General features: G+C 50.3%; 2 protein-coding genes across 2 annotated transcripts; one reads left to right on the top strand and one right to left on the bottom strand.

Annotated features, from left to right (window-relative positions):
* The first annotated feature begins 1,178 nt into the window (after nucleotides 1-1,178).
* vps4a (vacuolar protein sorting 4 homolog A) lies at nucleotides 1,179-12,834 on the top strand. The gene is made up of 11 exons (XM_080504309.1): nucleotides 1,179-1,432; nucleotides 4,248-4,359; nucleotides 5,220-5,364; nucleotides 6,222-6,283; nucleotides 6,539-6,658; nucleotides 7,596-7,752; nucleotides 9,377-9,525; nucleotides 9,619-9,700; nucleotides 10,511-10,730; nucleotides 11,574-11,714; nucleotides 12,034-12,834. The coding sequence occupies exons 1-11, from the start codon at nucleotides 1,412-1,414 to the stop codon at nucleotides 12,133-12,135; spliced, it is 1,311 nt and encodes a 436-aa protein (XP_080360435.1). The 5' UTR covers nucleotides 1,179-1,411; the 3' UTR covers nucleotides 12,136-12,834.
* cdk10 (cyclin dependent kinase 10) lies at nucleotides 12,156-21,579 on the bottom strand. The gene is made up of 14 exons (XM_080504310.1): nucleotides 21,426-21,579; nucleotides 18,929-19,001; nucleotides 18,778-18,849; nucleotides 18,498-18,600; nucleotides 17,514-17,595; nucleotides 17,367-17,434; nucleotides 17,168-17,220; nucleotides 15,508-15,577; nucleotides 15,352-15,411; nucleotides 14,153-14,276; nucleotides 13,885-14,024; nucleotides 13,744-13,796; nucleotides 12,901-13,018; nucleotides 12,156-12,286 (listed from the first exon to the last, which is right to left on the bottom strand). Exons 1-13 carry the CDS (start codon nucleotides 21,513-21,515, stop codon nucleotides 12,921-12,923), a joined length of 1,086 nt encoding a protein of 361 aa, XP_080360436.1. The 5' UTR covers nucleotides 21,516-21,579; the 3' UTR covers nucleotides 12,156-12,286; nucleotides 12,901-12,920.
* Nucleotides 21,580-23,072: the final 1,493 nt, after the last annotated feature.

The following is a 23,072-nucleotide window of genomic DNA, read 5'->3' as shown; positions in this document are numbered from 1 at the left end:
GAATGTACCCTTTAACCCCCACGTTTTTCTTCTCGTCTATGCAAAGCGACACTTGAGAGGAAGAAGGAACCAAAGGTCCAGAGTGCAGCTGCGTCCGACACAATCAAACCCGTCTTATGCAAAGTGTTGTTCACAGTACACAGTGTGTACAGTGTGTACTCTGTGTACTCTGTGTACTCTGTATCACTGCTCTGTAGTCGTCTTATGTAAATACATACCAATAAAAACTTACCAACTACACCCGGCGACGTGTTTGAAATTAAATACGAAGTGACTCGTCGAGGCTTTAGTTCAAAACTGAGATGTGATTTTATTTTTTAGATCATTGATTTCGGGAAGACTTTCTGACAAATACAACATTAAGTTCTCTTTTCAGGAAGAGGAACTGCTTTTCCTGATTAATTAACTAGAGATGAGGAACAAAAGCAGGAGGAGCTTCGGCTGCAAAAATCATCAAATTGTCCTGAAGAGAAATGACGTCGTTTCACGTTATTTCCCCATTAATATTATTATTAAGACTTTATTCATACCACAGGGGAATTTCCTCTCGTCACGTTGAGCACTTTTATTGTTGCAGTACCTCAGTTTGGCCGCTAGATGGAGACGACCGTTTTAATGTCGAGCTCCAGTTTTACCTTCACATCCGGTTTATCCATTTAAAACATATTTATTGATGCGTGTGCTATTTTTATATTCGAATCAAGACTAAAGGGATTTAATTTAACATTTTAATGTTTTTTTTATTTTTTAGCAGAGCAAGTTTCTGTAAGGACCGGAAGTGCTGTGTCAGCATTAGCTTTCGGTTAGCCGCAGGGTACATCCTAATAGCCCCTCCTGTCTCCTAACAGTCCATCCTAACTCCTAACAGTCCCTCCTGTCTCCTAAAGGAAAGGTTGTAGAACCAACACAGTAAAGTCCAGTTTAAGTGTTTTATTGGTTCTTTATTCACCTTTAGTTCCTCTTTTCCTTTGATCTACATTCAAATCTTGTCATATTTGACATTATATTCGTGGTTAGAAGGGGAAAGTCCAAAAAAATTCGGTTTTGTAGTCCGTTTTCGGCTATTTGTAGTTTCACCACCACCACGGATGACGTCACTAACATGCGCCGCCGTCACATTATTATTACGTCACCGAGTGAAAGTGCGGCGCGGCGGTCACAACAGCGTCATCGCCTTTACGGAGCCTTCTAAACACAGTTCCTTTAACCACGTGACGTCATCCAAAGGGGTTAAGGAAAGGTAGCTAGGAAAGGAGAAAGGAGGGATAATTCGGATGTCTCTGCAGCGTCGTTGTGTTTCTTTCTGGTCATGTCGGGCTCGAACCGGCTCCTCTGCTCCGCGCGCCGCTAACCGCTCCAGCTGCTGACCGCGGACCGACTCTGGAAGACGGCAGACGACGACTGAGATGAAATGGCAACGTCAACATTACAGGTACCGTTAGCCGCTAACGGGGCTAGCGCTAGCACTGCTCCGCGGGGAGGCGGGAGCGTGCACGCAACGAGCTGAGAGGGGGGGCGGGGGCGCGCACGCCACAAGCGTGTAGAGTCATTCTAATTCATTTGTTTTTCACTTTTGAATAACAAATATGGTTATTTTTTAATCTAAAAGTCAATTTTATCAATTCAGCACTCAACCGTCGTTTTCATTACTACTATCAAAAACATACAAAATACAGATGCATACAAAAAAAAATTATTTGACTGTCTATACTACTGTTTACCCACGTGCACGTACACATATATAAACAATTTAAATAACCTGTATAAAAACATATATCATTTCTGAAAATATATCACGGCTGCTCTACTGATTTTTTACTGAAAAAGTCAGAACTCAGACGTCCATCAAGTAAGTTTAAGTAAGAAGCTATGCGCAAAACAATTCAACATTAATTAGAAAATATTCATAATGGATCTGGAATAGCACATTATTCATCCATTTCAAGGTTCAAGGTGTTTTATTGTCATATCACCAGTAAAAGCCAGGTTTCACAGTGAATTAAATTCTTATTTTGCCGTCTACCCTGGAGCCGACATACATAAATAAGTAAGTATATACACAAAAAATAGAATAAAATGAAATATACAAATAAAATAAAATAACAGAGCAGTGCAAAAAATTTCGACACGACTTCATCCCAATTCCATCCTTTTTTTCTCAAATAGCCGTCAAACCTTGGAAAGGCTTTAATTAAAAATAAATAAACTATTCTGTGCCCCCCTGAGGGATAATGTCTAAATAAAAGTCCAAACCTACAGCATCCGTCTTGGGGTTCAAACTGTGTGCGCGCTCCCGCGGAGGGACGCAATTCTACGAGTGCAGAACTCTGTGTTACACCTGTCAGGTCAAAGAGATGCAAGTAAATCAACTGTATGTCCGTGAATAACACACGAAACACTCAATGTCATGAATGGAGTATACTTAAACTCTTTTAAAATACCATACCGGGTGCTACTTTGTCATTTTTACGAGCATTAACTTGCTGATTCCCAATCAAAACAACGATGCTCGCACCCCGAAGATAAACCAACCGTTTTAATGTTTTCCTTCATGGGACGAAGTATTTAACCTCCCGGATAGTTGGCAGAGTTTCATCGCATTTATTTGACACAGTTGCAACAGCAGTGAGTTTATTTAGAAGCATTTTAGTCGTTTCTGCCGTCGGAGTGAAGGTTAGCTGAAGCTAAATGCTAACGCGAAGTCAGTGTGAATCGAACGACTAATGCTAACGGAGTTTGCGGTGAATTGAGCGTTCGGCGCGGTTAAAGTGTCGTTTATTGAACAGAAGGTGGTGAAATCCCAATCCCGCGCGGTGGAAGATTATTGTGGTGATAAGAGCCGCTGCTGGGGGAATTAGAGGCTGTTTCTGACGGGACGTGTCGCCGTTAGCCGGGCCTGTTAGCTGTTAGCTGTTAGCCCGGCCCGTTAGCATCGCTCCTCATAACATCGAGCGCTTTTTGAGTCGTTTTCAGCAGAAACGACTCGTTTCTGGTGTTTTGGTCAACGTGCAGCTTCCAGGAGGAAAAGTTCAGGCTCCCGTGTTTCCTGGGCTGAGAAACACGTGTGGCTTTATTTATTTATTCCCACTGAAACCCTGGCTGCAGCTGATCTCCACCCCTGATCTCCACCCTGGAGGCTGATCTCCATACTGGAGGTTGATCTCCACCCTGGAGGCTGATCTCCACCCCTGATCTCCACCCTGGAGGCTGAGCTCCACTCTGGAGGCTGATCTCCAACCCTAATCTCCACCCTGGAGGCTGATCTCCACCCTGGAAGCTGATCTCCACTCTGGAGGCTGTTCTCCACCACTGATCTCCACCCTGGAGGCTGATCTCCACTCTGGAGATTGAGCTCCACCCCTGATCTCCGCTCTGGAGGCTGAGCTCCACTCTGGAGGCTGATCTCCACCCCTGATCTCCACTCTGGCGGCTGATCCCCACCCTGGAGGCTGATCTCCACCCTGGAGGTTGATCTCCAACCCTGATCTCCACCCAGGAGGCTGATCTCCACCCCTGATCTCCACCCTGGAAGCTGATATCCACTCCGGAGGCTGTTCTCCACCCTGGAGGCTGATCTCCACCTCTGATCTCCCCTCTGGAGATTGAACTCCACCCCTGATCTCCACCCTGAAGTCAGACAAACCGCAGTGATTTACACTATATATACTTTAAAGATCACATCCTGAGATGTTGTTTGTGTTCCAGATATTTCCTCGGATCATCTCCGCCTTTTGTTCTGAAATAAAAACCAACAGAATAAGAGTTTTTATGCTTTGTGAGAAAACTGTTCTGATGTCAGAGATGTTTTCATAAGAATCTGAAAGGTTCTATTTGTTGTTTACTTTACGTTCTGTGACCTGACGGGTTTCATCTGAGACAATCTGTCGGATTCCTATAAATTCTGACTTTTTCATGCAGCACATTGCAAAAAAAACATGAATATGACGTTACGATGTCGGTTCTCTCAGACAAAACAAAGAAAAAACTAAAACAATAGTACAATAAATTGTCCAAAAAAAAATGTAAGAAATCCAAAATACAAAGATAAAATAAATAAAAAGAAATGCATCAAAAACTGCCCTGCATTTATTTATTTTAATCAGATTTCAAACAAACTGAACAAAAAACAATAGCAGTGAAAGAATAAATCATATATCTAATAATGAAATGAATCGATCCCGATGAAGGGAAAGTGTCTGGTGAGACGTGGAAACGTCGTGTCACAGTGTTTTCATGCTTTCCTGCAGAAAGCGATCGATCTGGTCACCAAAGCCACGGAGGAGGACAAGGCCAAGAACTATGACGAGGCTCTGCGCCTGTACCAGCACGCCGTGGAGTACTTCCTGCACGCCATCAAATGTGAGCCTCGCCTACAACACTGGTTTTCTACCTTTATGAGCCGAGGAACACTTTTGTCTTTGTAAAACACTGGAGTCTCTATTAACTATAGAAAGTCTTTCTCATCACTTTTCCTATATATAAGAACCTATACGAGGATATATGCACATATATGAAACCTATAAGCAGTTTATATGCACATATATGCCACATATAGGCAAAATTGAGGTGCATATATGTGAATATACAGGCCATATAGTCTCCTGTACTGCTTCTTTATTTCCACATATATAGATATATATCTCACTTTGGCAACGGTCATACATTATCAAGGCGATAACTAAGAACTAGCTAAAAAACAATTATGCAAGAAGAACATATAGGTACATATAAGCACACATATATACGTGCATATATACCTATATAGGTGCCTGTATGCACGTATATGTGTACATATATGTGCATTTATGTACATATAATATAGGAAAACGGCCAACTTTATATATGTCACATATATTAGAACCTATATGTTTCTATAGGTTGTTTCCATGTGGGTTCTCAACAGTACTTTGATACAAGATGGTAGCAGGAGGTGGAGATGAACCACACTGACGTCTGTCACTTTACATTTCACCGGCAAAGTTCTGTGCTGCCCTCTAGTGGTGAAGAGTATTTATACAGGATTACTCTGCAACACACTGTCCTCTAGTGGTGAAGAGTATTTATACATGATTACTCTGCGACACACTGTGGCTGTGAGAGCAAAGGTTGTTTTTAGAAAATAAAGTGAAATGTGATCATTTGAGTTTTCTTCCACCGTCGGTCCGGTGAGTCACAGCAGGATGTTGATCTTGACTAAGTGAGGCATGGTCTCCCTCCAGACGAGGCGCACAGCGACAAGGCCAAGGAGAGCATCCGGGCCAAGTGCATGCAGTACCTGGACCGGGCCGAGAAGCTGAAGGACTACCTGAAGAACAAGGACAAGACGGGCAAGAAGCCTGTGAAGGAGGCGCAGAGCAACGACAAGTGAGGCGCTGCTCACACACACACTCACACACACACACACACACACACACTCTCACTCTCACTCTCACTCTCACTCTCACTCTCACACTCACACTCACACTCACACTCACACTCACACTCACACTCACTCTCACTCTCACTCTCACACTCACACTCACACTCACACTCACACTCACACTCACACTCACACTCACACTCACACTCACACTCACACTCTCACTCTCACTCTCACTCTCACTCTCACTCTCACTCTCACACTCACACTCACACTCACACTCACACTCACACTCACACTCACACTCACACTCACACTCACACTCACACTCACTCTCACTCTCACTCTCACTCTCACTCTCACTCTCACTCTCACTCTCACTCTCACTCTCACTCTCACTCTCACTCTCACACACAGATATAAAACACTAGAGGCGTCACGGCGCCGCCATCTTGGCGAGGTCTCCCTCTTGTGCTAAAGATTAGATTAAACTTTATTGTCGTTACAAACGCAACGAAATGCAGTTTAGCATCAAACCAGAAGTGCAACATCGCAAGTATCAGATATTATACACATATGTATATATATATATATATATATATACACACACATATATAAATAATAAATAAATAGGGAGCAGTGTGAGGTTGCTATTGCTACAATTTACATAAAAACATGAAGATCCAGAGTAAAAAAATCATTTGTAGCTCGCTTGCTAGCCTACGTAGCAACACTGGTGTGTGTGTGTGTGTGTGTGTGTGTGTGTGTGTGTGTGTGTGTGTGTGTGTGTGTGTGTGTGTGTGTGTGTGTGTGTGTGTGTGTGTGTGTGTGTGTGTGTGTGTGTGTGTGTGTGTGTGTGCAGGAGCGACAGCGACAGTGAAGGAGAAAACCCGGAGAAGAAGAAGCTGCAGGAGCAGCTGATGGGTGAGTCTCGTGTTTCTGTAGTTCCTCCGTCCGGCCTGAAGGGGGCAGTGTGGCGGAGCTCCTCCTCCTCCTCCTCCTCCTCCTCCTCCTCCTCCTCCTGCTGGTTCTGAGGCCGGAGCCACTTTTCAAAGCAGAGAACTTGAAGTGTTTGAGGCGTTTTCTGTCCGACGTGCTGATTGGGGGGCGGGGCTTGTGGGTGGGGGTTGTGGGCGGGGCTCCACGCCTCCTCACCTGGATGCTCTCTTCCGCCTGCAGGTGCCATCGTGATGGAGAAGCCCAACGTGAGGTGGAGCGACGTGGCCGGCCTGGAGGGCGCCAAGGAGGCTCTGAAGGAGGCCGTCATCCTGCCCATCAAGTTCCCCCACCTGTTCACCGGTGGGTCCCAGGACACCTCGGGGTCCTTTTTACACCACCTTCTCAAGTGAAAAGCCAAAACATCGTCTCGTTGCCCCGCGGGGGGGAAACACTTCATTTTCAGTGTTTCTGCAGTAGTAGAACCGCAGAACCTTCATCAATAACATCCACTTTCTAAAAGTTATCCAGCAGAACTGGCAGGCTCCGCCCCCTTTGACTCCTCCCACAATCAAGGGAGGATCCTCCCCCTTTGACTCCTCAAACTATCAGCCAGCTCTGCTCTGGCACATGGCGCCACGAGAGGAAGTACTTCCTCCTCTTCCCAGAGATGGGCGGAGCCAGTCCAGCTCACACAGACACAGCAGATTGTGGATGTAGCTCCTAGGATCAATATTCTAATGGAGGAGAATCAACTAGACCAGGAGGAGGTGAAGATGGAGGAGGAGGTGAAGATGGAGGTGGAGGTGAAGATGGAGGAGGAGGTGGAGATGAAGGAGGTGAAGGTGGAGGTGGAGGAGGAGGAGGTGAAGGTGGAGGAGGAGGTGAAGATGAAGGAGGTGAAGATGGAGGTGGAGGAGGAGGTGAAGGTGGAGGAGGAGATGAAGGAGAAGGTGAAGAGGGGGGAGGAGGAAGAGATGGAGGTGAAGATGGAGGTGGAGGTGAAGATGGAGGAGGAGGTGGAGATGGAGGAGGAGGAAGAGATGGAGGTGAAGATGGAGTAGGAGGAGGAGGTGAAGGTGGAGGAGGAGGAGGAGGAGATGAAGGAGAAGGTGAAGATGGAGGAGGAGGAAGAGATGGAGGTGAAGGAGGAGGAGGTGAAGGAGGAGGAGGAGGTGAAGGTGGAGGAGGTGAAGGTGGAGACTAAACTCCTCCGTCATGTGTTTCAGTGTGTTGATGGTCTGTCATTAACAGCTGGTTTCCCTCCAGATGTGCAGCAGTGAACATGTGTGTCCTGCAGGCAAGCGGACCCCCTGGAGAGGCATCCTGCTGTTCGGCCCCCCGGGGACGGGCAAGTCCTACCTGGCCAAGGCCGTGGCCACCGAGGCCAACAACTCCACCTTCTTCTCCGTCTCCTCCTCCGACCTCATGTCCAAGTGGCTGGGAGAGAGTGAGAAGTAGGGAGCGCTGCACCCTCCTACACCCTCCTACACTCCTCCTACACCCTCCTACACCCTCTAACACTCCTCCTCACCCTCTAACACTCCTACACCCTCCTACACCCCCCAACACTCCTCATCACCCTCTAACACTCCTACACCCTCCTACACCCTCCTACACCCCCCAACACTCCTCCTACACCCTCCTACACTCCTCCTACACCCTCTAACACTCCTCCTACACCCTCCTACACCCTCTAACACTCCTCCTACACCCTCTAACACTCCTCCTACACCCTCCTACACCCTCTAACACTCCTCCTACACCCTCCTACACCCACTAACACTCCTCCTACACCCTCTAACACTCCTCCTACACCCTCCTACACCCTCTAACACTCCTCCTACACCCTCCTACACCCTCTAACACTCCTCCTACACCCTCCTACACCCTCTAACACTCCTCCTACACCCTCCTACACCCTCTAACACTCCTCCTACACCCTCTAACACTCCTCCTACAGCCTCTAACACTCCTCCTACACCCTCTAACACTCCTCCTACACCCTCTAACACTCCTCCTACACCCTCCTACACCCTCTAACACTCCTCCTACACCCTCTAACACCCTCTAACACTCCTCCTACACCCTCTAACACTCCTCCTCACCCCTCCTACACCCTCTAACACTCCTCCTACACCCTCCTACACCCTCTAACACTCCTCCTTCACCCTCTAACACTCCTCCTACACCCTCTAACACTCCTCCTACACCCTCCTACACCCTCTAACACTCCTCCTACACCCTCTAACACTCCTCCTCACCCCTCCTACACCCTCTAACACTCCTCCTACACCCTCCTACACCCTCTAACACTCCTCCTACACCCTCTAACACTCCTCCTACACCCTCCTACACTCCTCCTACACCCTCTAACACTCCTCCTACACCCTCCTACACCCTCTAACACTCCTCCTACACCCTCTAACACTCCTCCTCACCCCTCCTACACCCTCCTACACCCTCCTACACTCCTCCTACACCCTCTAACACTCCTCCTACACCCTCCTACACCCTCTAACACTCCTCCTTCACCCTCTAACACTCCTCCTACACCCTCCTACACTCCTCCTACACCCTCTAACACTCCTCCTCACCCCTCCTACACCCTCTAACACTCCTCCTACACCCTCCTACACCCTCTAACACTCCTCCTACACCCTCCTACACCCTCTAACACTCCTCCTACACCCTCTAACACTCCTCCTACACCCTCTAACACTCCTCCTCACCCTCTAACACTCCTCCTACACCCTCTAACACTCCTCCTCCACCCTCCTACACCCTGCTACACCCTCCTCCACCTCTCTCACCCTCATCCACCCCTCCTACACCCTCCTCCACCCCTCTCTCACCCCTCCTCCACCCCTCTCACTCCTCCATCACCACATCTTGTATCATAACATGTAGCTACATGTAAACAAAATGTTTCTCCAATGAAAGCTTGAAGCTTTTGACTAAACGGTGCTAGCGGCCTCTTCAGACGCCGCTAGCACCAAGCTAGCTCCAAAGTTAGCACCAAGCTAGCTGCCAGCAGGTGTAGTGGCGCTGCAGCAGGTGACGGAGGTTGTGTGTTTCCAGGCTGGTGAAGAACCTGTTCGACCTGGCCCGGCAGCACAAGCCCTCCATCATCTTCATCGACGAGGTCGACTCGCTGTGCGGCTCCCGGAACGAGAACGAGAGCGAGGCGGCGCGGCGCATCAAGACCGAGTTCCTGGTGCAGATGCAGGGTGAGGCGGGGGAGGGGGGCCGGTGGCGGGGGGGAGGGTGGGGGTCTCTGGACGCCGCCCAGCAGGGGGTCTGACACTGACGTCTCTCTGCAGGCGTAGGGAACAACAACGACGGCATCCTGGTGCTCGGAGCCACGAACATCCCCTGGGTGCTGGACGCCGCCATCCGCAGGAGGTCAGAGGTCACCGCTGCTAGTTCACTGCTACTAGTTCACTGCTGCTAGTTCACCGCTGCTAGTTCACCGCTACTAGTTCACTGCTACTAGTTCACCGCTACTAGTTCACTGCTACTAGTTCACTGCTGCTAGTTCACCGCTGCTAGTTCACCGCTACTAGTTCACCGCTACTAGTTCACTGCTACTAGTTCACTGCTGCTAGTTCACCGCTGCTAGTTCACCGCTGCTAGTTCACCGCTGCTAATTCACCGCAACTAGTTCACCGCTACTAGTTCACCGCTACTAGTTCACCGCTGCTAGTTCACCGCTGCTAGTTCACCGCTGCTAATTCACCGCTACTAGTTCACTGCTACTAGTTCACCGCTGCTAGTTCACCGCTACTAGTTCACCGCTACTAGTTCACTGCTACTAGTTCACTGCTGCTAGTTCACCGCTGCTAGTTCACCGCTGCTAGTTCACCGCTGCTAATTCACCGCAACTAGTTCACCGCTACTAGTTCACCGCTACTAGTTCACCGCTGCTAGTTCACCGCTGCTAGTTCACCGCTGCTAATTCACCGCTACTAGTTCACTGCTACTAGTTCACCGCTGCTAGTTCACCGCTACTAGTTCACCGCTGCTAGTTCACCGCTGCTAGTTCACCGCTGCTAGTTCACTGCTACTTTACTGCTGAGGAGGAAAGTTACTGTACTGAGTTACTGACCTGAAGTTAACTTGTTGTATAGAGACACCAGGACCTCCTGAGTCCTGCTCTAGTCTGTCCTGTCCTCACCTGGTCTCTGTCCTGTCCTGTCCTCACTGTCCCTCCAGGTTTGAGAAGAGGATCTACATCCCCCTCCCAGAGGAACCGGCCCGGTCCCAGATGTTCCGCCTCCACCTAGGAAACACTCCTCACAGCCTGACGGAGGTGGACCTGCGTCTCCTGGCCCACAAGACGGACGGATACTCTGGAGCCGACATCAGCATCATCGTGAGGGACGCTCTGATGCAGCCGGTCCGGAAGGTGCAGTCGGCCACACACTTCAAGAAGGTACACACACACACACTTCAAGAAGGTACACACACACACACACACCCACACACTTCAAGAAGGTACACACACCCACACACTTCAAGAAGGTACACACACACACACACACCCACACACTTCAAGAAGGTACACACACACACTTCAAGAAGGTACACACACACACACACACACACACACTTCAAGAAGGTGCACACACACACTTCAAGAAGGTACACACACACACACACACACTTCAAGAAGGTACACACACACACTTCAAGAAGGTACACACACACACTTCAAGAAGGTGCACACACACACACACACACACACACACCAAGAAGGTACACACACACACTTCAAGAAGGTGCACACACACACACTTCAAGAAGGTACACACACACTTCAAGGTGCACACACACACGCTTCAAGAAGGTACACACACACACAGTTCAAGAAGGTGCACACACACACTTCAAGAAGGTACACACACACACACACTTCAAGAAGGTGCACACACACACTTCAAGAAGGTACACACACACACTTCAAGAAGGTACACACACACACACACTTCAAGAAAGTGAACACACACGCTTCAAGAAGGTACACACACACTTCAAGAAAGTGAACACACACACTTCATGAAGGTACACACACACACACACACTTCAAGAAGGTACACACACACACACACACCAAGAAAGTGAACACACACACACTTCATGAAGGTACACACACTTCAAGAAGGTACACACACACACACACACTCTCACTCTCACACACACACACTCCCTTCCGGACAGACATTTGACACTGTGCGGCCTCGTCCCCCCGTCCTCCCTGTCCCCCCCCGTCCTCCAGGTCCGGGGTCCGTCCCGGAGCAACAACCAGCTGATGGTGGACGACCTGCTGACCCCCTGTTCCCCCGGCGACCCCGTCGCCGTGGAGATGACCTGGATGGACGTGCCGAGCGACAAACTGCTGGAGCCCATCGTCTGCATGGTGAGACGGAGCTCCGTCCTCCTCGTCCTCCTCGTCCTCCTCGACCCTTCAGGGCCTCAGTTCGCCAACAAGGACAAAACTAAACACACTCAAGAGTGTCACTTCAACTCAACTTTATTTATAAACCATCACAAACAGTCTGGGCGTTTCTAACAAACCCAACGAGAAAATCATTTTCAATAACGTCGACGAGGGAGGAAAATAAATGTTTATGTCGTCAAAACTGAATGAGTTCCATTGGAAATGTGACGTTTATAACCTGTGTGTGTGTGTGTGTGTGTGTGTGTGTGTGTGTGTGTGTGTGTGTGTGTGTGTGCAGTCGGACATGCTGCGCTCTCTCTCCACCACTCGTCCCACCGTCAACACCGAAGACCTGCTGAAGGTCAAGAAGTTCACAGAGGACTTTGGGATGGAGGGCTGAGACAGAGCCCCTCCCCCCTCCTCCTCCACCCTCCTGGAGGACGTGGGTGGAGCGCCACCGTAGATCTTCCTCCTCCTCGTCCTCCTCCTCCTCCTCGTCCCCCCGTTAGCGACAGGAAGTGTCCAGAGGGACGAGACGCCGCCATCGGCACCTTAAGGACGATTTGAAGACAAAAAGACGTTCGGTTCTCCTGCCAGGCATGCGGCTGCTTGTTTGTTTGTTTGTTTGTTTGTTTGTTTGTGTTCCAGAGCTCCTTATTTTGTTATTTAATAGCCGTCGTCCTCCACAGCAGAGACGTGTCTGTCCCACGTCCAGCCTGAGACACGTGGACGTAGAACGTATGAAGTTTCCAACTCAGTGTTTAACAACCGACACAATTGATTTTTAGTTGTTTTAAAAGTGTCCAGATCAAAGTGTCGAGATCAAAGTCAAATCAGTCCACTTTTCTTTTTCTTTTTTTTTAATGCTGAACTCCACTTCCTGTGTGACGACGCACAACAAGACGAAACTGACCTTTTGCACTTTTATTTCAGAAAAACTTGTAAACGACTGAAAGCTGGTGTGTGTGTGTGTGTGTGTGTGTGTGTGTGTGTGTGTGTGTGTGTGTCCATCACTGTTTACACTTGAAGTATTATTTCCCCTGTAACTCACATCACTACTAATTTAAGCCGACTGAATAAAACGTGACGTTTGAAATGACGCTGCTGGTGGGCGGAGCCTAAAATGTGACGTTTGAAATGACGGTGCTGGTGGGCGGGGCCTCACCTTCTGGGGGGGGCGGAGCCTCACACTCGGCTCTTCTTCGCCACTCGGCTCTCGGCCGCAGTACAAACTCGTTTGTTACGATGGTGAGGAAACGTTGGCATGAGCTCCGGCTCACAGGCTGTGGAGGGTGGAGGAGGTGGAGGATGGAGGGGGAGAGTGGAGGAGTAGGAGGGAGGGTGGAAGGTGAAGGAGGAGTGGGGAGGAGGAGTAGGGTGGAGGAGGAGTAGGGGAGGGGGGAGGGGGAAGGTGGAGGAGGAGGGGGGAGCAGGAGGATGAGTAGGGGGAGGAGGGTGGAGCAGTAAGGTGGAGGAGGAGGGGGGAGCAGTAGGGTAGAGGTGGAGAGTGGAGGAGGGTGGAGCAGTAAGGTGGAGGAGGAGGGGGGAGCAGTAGGGTGGAGGTGGAGAGTGGAGGAGGGGGGAGCAGTAGGGTGGAGGAGGAGGGGGGAGCAGTAGGGTGGAGGTGGAGGGTGGAGGAGGGTAGAGCAGTAGGGAGGAGGAGGAGGGGGGAGCAGTAGGGTGGAGGTGGAGAGTGGAGGAGGGTAGAGCAGTAGGGAGGAGGAGGAGGGGGGAGCAGTAGGGTAGAGGTGGAGAGTGGAGGAGGGTGGAGCAGTAGGGTGGAGGAGGAGGAGGAGGGGGGAGCAGTAGGGTGGAGGTGGAGAGTGGAGGAGGGTAGAGCAGTAGGGTGGAGGAGGAGGAGGAGGGGGGAGCAGTAGGGTAGGAGTGGAGGAGGGTGGAGCAGTATGGTGGAGGAGGAGGAGTAGGGTGGAGCAGGAGGGTGGAGGAGGGTAAAGAAGACATGAGGACTCAGGACGTCTCTCTGGACAGTTGGACGTCAGAGACTCACGTAGAGGTTTCTCCTTGAAGTAGGAACTCTCCAGACTGTCTTTAGCCGTCGCTCTGGAACGCAGTAATAGTAATAGATTACTTCACTACTGTGCCCCAGCACCACCTCATAGAGCATCTTCCTCCTCCGTCACCACCTCACCTGCGCTGAGGGTCGTACATCAGCAGCAGGTTGAGCAGGCGGTGTCCGGCGTCCGACAGCCAGTTGAACTTGTTCTTCAGGTTGTTGTAGGGCTGCTTCCTTACCGTGAAGCGGCCAATCAGAGGCAGCTGGGAGAAGCCCTGCACACACACACACACACACACACACACACACACACACACACACACACACACACACACACACACACACACACACGGGGTCAGGGCCTGTCCAGCAGCAGAGGTTCCTCCAGGGGGCGGAGCCTCACCGGCCAGATGTTGTGGTTGGGCGTCCCCAGCAGCTGGACGATCAGGTCGACCTGCTGGAGCTCCGACGTCCCCGGCAGGAGGGGCTTGTGGGCCAGGAGCTCCGCCAGGATGCAGCCCACCGCCCTGCAGGGGCAACAACAACAACAACAACAACAACAACAATAACCAGGATGCAGCCCACCGCCCTGCAGGGGCCACAACAACAACAACAACAACAATAACCAGGATGCAGCCCACCGCCCTGCAGGGGCCACAACAACAACAACAACAACAACAATAACCAGGATGCAGCCCACCGCCCTGCAGGGGCCACAACAACAACAACAACAACAATAACCAGGATGCAGCCCACCGCCCTGCAGGGGCCACAACAACAACAACAACAACAACAATAACCAGGATGCAGCCCACCGCCCTGCAAGGGCCACAACAACAACAACAACAACAATAACCAGGATGCAGCCCACCGCCCTGCAGGGGCCACAACAACAACAACAACAACAATAACCAGGAGGCTCCAGGTTGGTCTGTTTAAACATCACGTTTCCCAGCTGGGGGGGGGGACCAGGACATGTTGAGAGACGGGTGGAGGAGGAGTGAGAGAGGTGGAGGAGGACAGAGAGTGATGGGTGGAGGAGGAGAGAGGGGTGAGAGATGGGTGGAGGAGTGAGGGGTGAGATGGGTGGAGGAGGAGTGAGGGGTGAGAGATGGGTGGAGGGGTGAGAGATGGGTGGTGGAGGAGTGAGGGGTGAGAGATGGGTGGAGGGGTGAGAGATGGGTGGTGGAGGAGTGAGGGGTGAGAGATGGGTGGAGGAGTGAGAGATGGGTGGAGGAGGAGTGAGGGGGTGGAGGAGGAGTGAGAGATGGGTGGTGGAGTGAGAGGCATGGAGGAGGAGCGAGGGGGTGGAGGAGTGAGAGAGGGGTGGAGGAGGGTGAGAGATGGGTAGAGGAATGAGAGGGGTGAGAGGAGGAGTGAGGGGGCGTGGCCTATGATAAGCTCTATTAGAGTTCCAGTCACTGCAGACGTCTCAGATTTGACAGTTTGACGGAAGCGACGACTTCCTGGAGCGGAAAAATGTAATAATCTGACATTTAAAAAAGATTTTTTTTTTTAAACAAACATTTGTTGATCGACACCTAGAGTGTGTGTGTGTGTGTGTGTGTGTGTGTGTGTGTGTGTGTGTGTGTGTGTGTGTACCACATGTCCAGGGCAGTCGTCTGGCTCTTGGTCCCGAAGAGGAGCTCTGGAGCTCGGTACCTGGAGCAGGAGACACCGGGAGGCTGAGTCCACTGGACACACACACACACACACACACACACACACACACACACACACACACACACACACACCCACCACAGAGTGACCACGCGGGGGGTCATGGGCTGCTGGGGGATCCCGTACATCCTCGCCAGGCCGAAATCGGCTGCAGGAGGAAGGAGGAGGTTAAAACAGGTGAAGACGAGCAGCAGCTCCCTCTGGTGGCCACATGGGAACTGCAGCTTCGGTCTGTAAGTAGTTTCGTCTCCATGACGACCTGGGGGGGGCGGAGCCAATAACGTGTCGCCCACAGTAAAATGTTTGTCCACTCAAGAGTTAATTTTCTGTTCATGTAATTGCACTCTATGTTTCTGTTCTTCCATCTATGCCCGTAGCTCTATGCTCACACCTGAGCAGTCAACGACCTGCAGCTCTCAGCCAATCAGGCGGCAGACAGGAGGTGTTCAGCTCACCTGCAGGTCGTTGAGGAGACGTTAAGACGCCGTGGCGTCCACATGGTGTGCTGCTGCGCTGCCTTGCCTGTTGGGAGTTCAACCATCCTGCACCTGCCCTTCCCCCCTCATCCCCCCTTCATTCTCCACCTTCATTCTCCACCTTCGTTCTCCACCTTCATTCTCCCCCTCATCCCCCTTTCATTCTCCACCTTCATTCTCCACCTTCATTCTCCCCCTCATCCCCCCTTCATTCTCCACCTTCATTCTCCACCTTCATTCTCCCCCTCATCCCCCTTTCATTCTCCACCTTCATTCTCCACCTTCATTCTCCACCTTCATTCTCCCCCTCATCCCCCTTTCATTCTCCACCTTCATTCTCCACCTTCATTCTCCCCCTCATCCCCCCTTCATTCTCCACCTTCATTCTCCACCTTCATTCTCCCCCTCATCCCCCCTTCATTCTCCACCTTCATTCTCCCCCTCATCCCCCTTTCATTCTCCACCTTCATTCTCCACCTTCATTCTCCCCCTCATCCCCCTTTCATTCTCCACCTTCATTCTCCACCTTCATTCTCCCCCTCATCCCCCTTTCATTCTCCACCTTCATTCTCCACCTTCATTCTCCCCCTCATCCCCCTTTCATTCTCCACCTTCATTCTCCACCTTCATTCTCCACCTTCATTCTCCCCCTCATCCCCCTTTCATTCTCCACCTTCATTCTCCACCTTCATTCTCCCCCTCATCCCCCTTTCATTCTCCACCTTCGTTCTCCACCTTCATTCTCCACGACTGGACTCGTGAGTAACAAACTGACTTTTTAGCTTTTTAGCTTCTAACCAGGCCTGTTATTTTATCACTTTAATGTGTGTGTGTGTGTGTGTGTGTGTGTGTGTGTGTGTGTGTGTGTGTGTGTGTGTGTGTGTGTGTGTGTGTGTGTGTGTGTGTGTGTGTGTGTGTGTGTGTGTGCCATTTTCAATTACTGGTCTAATTTGAACTCTAGTGGACGAGGAGTATATTTTGGTTGAAGCAACAGTTTTTTATTGTTTCACAGAATCACTCAGGTTCTCTTAGTGTGAAATTGACATGCTTTTATTGTTTAGTTTGCTTTTTCCGTTTCTATTCATCGACTCTTTTACTTTGGTAGTAAATAGTCATTTATTCATTTTAAGTTGAGTGAAGCCATTTTTACTTGTGTCCCGTCCCCCCCCCCCTCTGTGTTAACTGGCTCCCTGGGGTGACGTGTGTGTGTGTGTGTGTGTGTGTGTGTGTAATCAGATTACAGCCGTAGAGCGATGACTCACCAATCTTCACACAGCCTTTGTCTGTCATCAGGAGATTAGACACCTTCAGGTCCCTGAGGACAACCAGGGACACACACACACACACACACACACACACACACACACACACACACACACACACACACACACACACACACACACACAGGGTAAGGCGGGTCACATGGTGCAGCCAGGAGACGAGGGGAGACGAGGGTCTGACCTGTGGATCATGAAGTTGTGGTGGAGGTACTCCAGTCCTCGCAGCAGCTGCAGGACGATGCACTTCACCTGGGGGGGGGGACACTCAGTCACTGAAGCTCCACCGGCCAATCGGGACGGAGGGGGGGCGGAGCTTCACTCGTCCTACCTGGGCCTCGGAGAACGGCGTCTCCATGTTGTCCAGCAGGCTGGCCAGGTCCTGCTCACAGTAGCTCATCACCAGGAACAGGCTGGGACAGGGGACAGGGGACAGACAGGGAGCAGGGGACGGGACAGGAAGCAGGAGACAGGAAGCGGGAGACAGGGAGCAGGAGACGGGAGACAGGAGACAGGGAGCAGGAGACAGGGGACAGGGAGCAGGGGACAGGAAGCGGGAGACAGGGAGCGGGAGATGGGAGACAGGGGACAGGAAGCAGGAGACAGGAGACAGGAAGCAGGAAACGGAAAGCAGGAGACAGGAAGTAGGACACAGGAGACAGGAAGTAGGACACAGGAGACAGGAAGTAGGACACAGGAGAGAGGAAGCAGGAGATGGGAAACGGGACACAGGAGACAGGAAGTAGGACACAGGAGACAGGAAGCAGGAGAGGGGAAGTAGGACACAGGAGACAGGAAGCAGGAGACGGGAAGTAGGACACAGGAGACGGGAAGTAGGACACGGGAAGTAGGAGACGGGAAGCAGGAGACGGGAAGTAGGACACAGGAGACGGGAAGCAGGAGACGGGAAGTAGGACACAGGAGACGGGAAGTAGGACACGGGAAGTAGGAGACGGGAAGCAGGAGACGGGAAGTAGGACACAGGAGACGGGAAGCAGGAGACGGGAAGTAGGACACAGGAGACGGGAAGTAGGACACGGGAAGTAGGAGACGGGAAGCAGGAGACGGGAAGTAGGACACAGGAGACGGGAAGCAGGAGACGGGAAGTAGGACACAGGAGACGGGAAGCAGGAGACGGGAAGTAGGACACAGGAGACAGGAAGCAGGAGACGGGAAGTAGGACACAGGAGACGGGAAGCAGGAGACGGGAAGTAGGACACAGGAGACAGGAAGCAGGAGAGGGGAAGCAGGAGACAGGAAGTTGTCAGACCTCTTCCTGGAGGAAGCAGGAAGTGACACGTTGAGGGCGCCGTACCTCTCCAGGTGACTTCCCACCACCACCTGCTTCAGCTCCACGATGTTTGGGTGACGGAGGCGCAGGAGGAGGGTGATCTCCCTCAGGCTGCTGATGGGGACGCCTGACACACACACACACACACACACACACACACACACACACACACACACACACACACACACACACACACACACACACACACACACACACACACACACAGGTCAGGCTCGTCCTCCAGCTTGTCCTCCAGCTTGTCCTCCAGCTTGTCCTCCAGCTCGTCCTCCAGCTCGTCCCTCACCGTCCTTCTCTTTGTCCATCCGGACCTTCTTCAGGGCCACGATGTCTCCGGACTCCGTGTCTCTGGCTCGGTCTGCGGGGACGAGACGAGACGGGAGACGTTGACTTCCGCCGCCCCGGCGTCCCGGAGGGGCGGAGCCACCGTCACTCACACACGATGCCGTACGTTCCCTCGCCGATCCGGTTCAGCTTCTCGAACTCCCGGACGCTGCGACAACTTCCAAACTACAACGGAGGACAGACTGACTGAGGACGGCTGGACACACTACTGACAGGGGGAGTCGTCTCGTCCTCCTCCTCCACCTCCTGCACCTTCACCTCCTCCTCCACATCCTCGTCCTCCTCCACCACCTCCTCCTCCTCCTCCTGCACCTTCACCTCCTCCTCCACATCCTCGTCCTCCTCCACCACCTCCTCCTCCACATCCTCGTCCTCCTCCACCACCTTCACCTCCTCCTCCTGCACCTTCACCTCCTCCTCCACATCCTCGTCCTCCTCCACCACCTCCTCCTCCACATCCTCGTCCTCCTCCACCACCTCCTCCTCCTCCTCCTTGTATTCAAAGTTTCCAGCTCCTCCTTGATTCTCCTCCATTAGAACATCAGATCCCAGAAGCTACATCCAGAATCTGCTGTGTCTGTGTGAGCTGCACTGGCTCCGCCCATCTATGGGAAGAGGAAGGAAGTACTTCCTCTCGTGGCGCCATGTGCCAGAGCAGAGCTGCCTGATTGTGGGAGGAGTCAAAGGGGGAGGAGCCTACCTTGATTGTGATTGGCTGAACCCCCCGATGACATCATATAGGGTCTGAGTTCTGATTGGCTGCTTGGAGCAACACACTTTTTAAAACCTGGAACAACCAGGGAGAGAGAGGACACACTGTCTTCTTCTGGGACGTCGTCCAGGTCTGGAGACGGTCGGTACTGCTGGAGAGACGGTCAGTACTGCTGGAGAGACGGTCAGTACTGTGGAGACGGTCAGTACTGTGGAGAGACGGTCAGTACTACTAGAGAAGACGGTCAGTACTGTGGAGACGGTCAGTACTGTGGAGAGACGGTCAGTACTGCAGGAGGAGACGGTCAGTACTGTGGAGAGACGGTCAGTACTACTAGAGAAGACGGTCAGTACTGTGGAGACGGTCAGTACTGTGGAGAGACGGTCAGTACTGCAGGAGGAGACGGTCAGTACTGTGGAGACGGTCAGTACTGCAGGAGGAGACGGTCAGTACTGCAGGAGAGACGGTCAGTACTGTGGAGACGGTCAGTACTGCTGGAGACGGTCAGTACTGTGGAGACGGTCAGTACTGCTGGAGACGGTCAGTACTGCAGGAGAGACGGTCAGTACTGCAGGAGAGACGGTCAGTACTGTGGAGACGGTCAGTACTGCTGGAGACGGTCAGTACTGCAGGAGAGACGGTCAGTACTGCAGGAGACGGTCAGTACTGCGGTGTGAACCAGCAGTCACAGACCAGTGACGTTGTAGGAAAGCGACTCTTCCTGGTCGTCACACTAAAGAAGGTTTAAAGTCGTTAATCCGCCGCTGGACGGCGAGGAAAGCTGAAGTTAAACCATCAACCTGGTCGGTCAGTCGCCGACAGAGACTCACGTCAGACCACTAATCTGAGGATTGACACTCGGAGGACGAGTTCAGGTGAGAGGAGGACGAGTCTCCGGGTGAGAGGAGGACGAGTGATGGGAGGAGGACGAGTGATGGGAGGAAGAAGACAGAAGAAGAACGTCCCTCCACAAATCTTCTCCTGAATCAGTTTCTTCATCAACATTTATTGAACCGACTCAAGTTGAAAATATCAAAACAACCAAGTTTTGCAATCAGCTGAACACATTTTAAATTCATGTTTGTTTGTTTTTATACAAGAAGCAAAATGTTTCGAATTCAAACCGAGCAAAACAAAGTCCATATTATACACGTGCATATGATTTGTGCATCAATATTTAGAATAATTTCATCTAAAGTCACTCAATTCGACACGTGAATCAGAAACAACGTCTTTGATTCGTTCACATATTTAAAATGTGAAATTCCACCTTGATCAGCTGTTAGTTCACACTTTTCTAATCACATTGACATTTCAGCGGATTTAAACTTCGGCCGTATTTTTCATCAGGTTGGATAATTACGGAAAACAGTGTTTACCGTATCTTCTGAGATTATTTTTCATCGTAATTTAGGAGTATTTATAAGAATGACTAGAATTGTGAACCGAGTCTGGTGGCGCAGAACATCACGGTCCAGGATTTTTTTTTTTTTTTAATAAAATGTAATATCACAGCTATATTACGGGTGAATAGCACTTTTACCGACATCGTTTCAATTCTAAATTCAACTAGATATTCGACCTTTGCATGCAACTTTTAATAAAATATTTGTTTAGCTAGCATCGCTGCTAGCGGCTGGTGGCTGTTCGACTGCAGGGGAAGACGGATTTAAAGTAATATTACTCCTAAACGTGAACTTTTCATGAAACCAAATCCGAGCCGATGTTTTCATTCGGCTATTTGGTTTTGTGAAACTGTGTGAACTCGCGTTTTACGTTTTGTTTTTTATCACATATGTGCATTCTAGTATTAAATGAGCAGATTCCTGGACGAGGTCTGGCTCCCGCCCTCCTGCACACGGGGCTGCGCGTCTTACCCGGTCATTCTGAGGCACCGTGAAGGTTTTATTGTCTTTGACGGACTTCAGCCTGATGGGCTCCGGTTCGTCCTCCCCGGTGGCCTCCATCCCGCCGCTGGAGAAGCGCTCTGAGCTCCGGAGGGGGAAGAAGAAACACCCGCGACCTCCCAGTGTTCGCGTTGCAGTCAGCGGGAGGTCGACCAAGAACTTTCCCGGAGTTTCATCCCGGATTGCCGCCGCCGCTCGCAGTGTTCGTGTTACAGTCAGCGGGAGGTCGACCAAGAACTTTCCCGGAGTTTCATCTGAACACGTGACTCGCCCGCAGAACCAGAACCAACATTAGAACCAGTGGAACCAAAAGCTCACACGTTCTAGATAATCTTCCCAAAATGAGGTATGATTTTATCTAAGGTTAGTATTTCATATCATACAATACAACAAGTATCGAATGTTTGTTTTTTTTTAAACGCTTTTTTAATAATCTGTTTACCTTTTATTTTGTTAAATATTTGTGTTTATATGTACTTTTTAATAATCTGTGTTTACCTTTTTATTTTGTTAATTATTTGGTTATATGCACTTTTTAATAATCTGTGTTTACCTTTTTATTTTGGTAAATATCTGTGTTATATGCACTTTTTAATAATCTGTGTTTACCTTTTTATTTTGTTAAATATATGTACTTTTTAATAATCTGTGTTTACCTTTTTATTTTGTTAAATATATGTAGTTTTTAAATCATCTGTGTTTACCTTTTTATTTTGTTAATTATTTGGTTATATGCACTTTTTAATAATCTGTGTTTACCTTTTTATTTTGTGAAATATTTGTTTACATGTACTTTTTAATCATCTGTGTTCACATGATATCAATTGTTTTATAAAGCCTTAATGTATATTTTTAGGTAATATTTTTTTGTTTTTGCAGCTTTTTTCCCCCCCAATTATCTGAATTTACAGGTATTTTATCAGAACCGTTTCATAACATATGTTCACAAGTTTAGTAGAGTTTGTTTTAACGATCTGTGCGAACAGGTAAGATGAACGACGACATTCATCAACGTGGGACATAAAAAAGAACTGGATTGTCGTATTTCAACACAATTTTCAGTCTAAACTAACCAAACAGTTCGACACAAAAAAAATTAATTTTTAATACTTTTTTTTTTTTTACACGTGCCGGCAGGCGTGTGTCACAGATTAATATTTAATTGAATTAATATTTTGTGTGCAGTCCAATAGGGTTAACATGAAATGAAGGTTTTAAATCATTTGTTACATTTACATACTTGATGAAGATTGTTTTATTTTTTAACTATTTAATTATGACGTTTTCATTTCATTGAGGATGTGATGGCGCCCCCTACTGCCCCCCCCCCCCCCCCCCCCCCTTACCTCCTCACACAGTCAGTGTGTGTTCACCAGTTTCTTCCCCACCACCATGGGGGTGGCGGCCGGCCGCCGCTCCTTGACGGCGTCGGCGATGGTGACGTTGGACGGCGTGGCGTGGAGGTCGTCGCGCGACGGCGCCGTGACGACGATGAGCGGCTGGCGGGAGGAGGAGGCGGCCGGGTCGCACTCCGTGGGGGGCTGCGGCGGGACGGCGCCCTCTGGGGGGGGGGGGGGGGAAAACCTCTGGAACGTGAGCGTCGCGTCACCGTAACTC

Source organism: Blennius ocellaris (genome assembly GCF_963422515.1).
Source record: "Blennius ocellaris genome assembly, chromosome: 11".
NCBI classification, from domain to species: domain Eukaryota; kingdom Metazoa; phylum Chordata; class Actinopteri; order Blenniiformes; family Blenniidae; genus Blennius; species Blennius ocellaris.
The sequence above is the reverse complement of the archived record's forward strand: the minus strand, read 5'-3'. Positions and strand labels throughout refer to the sequence as shown.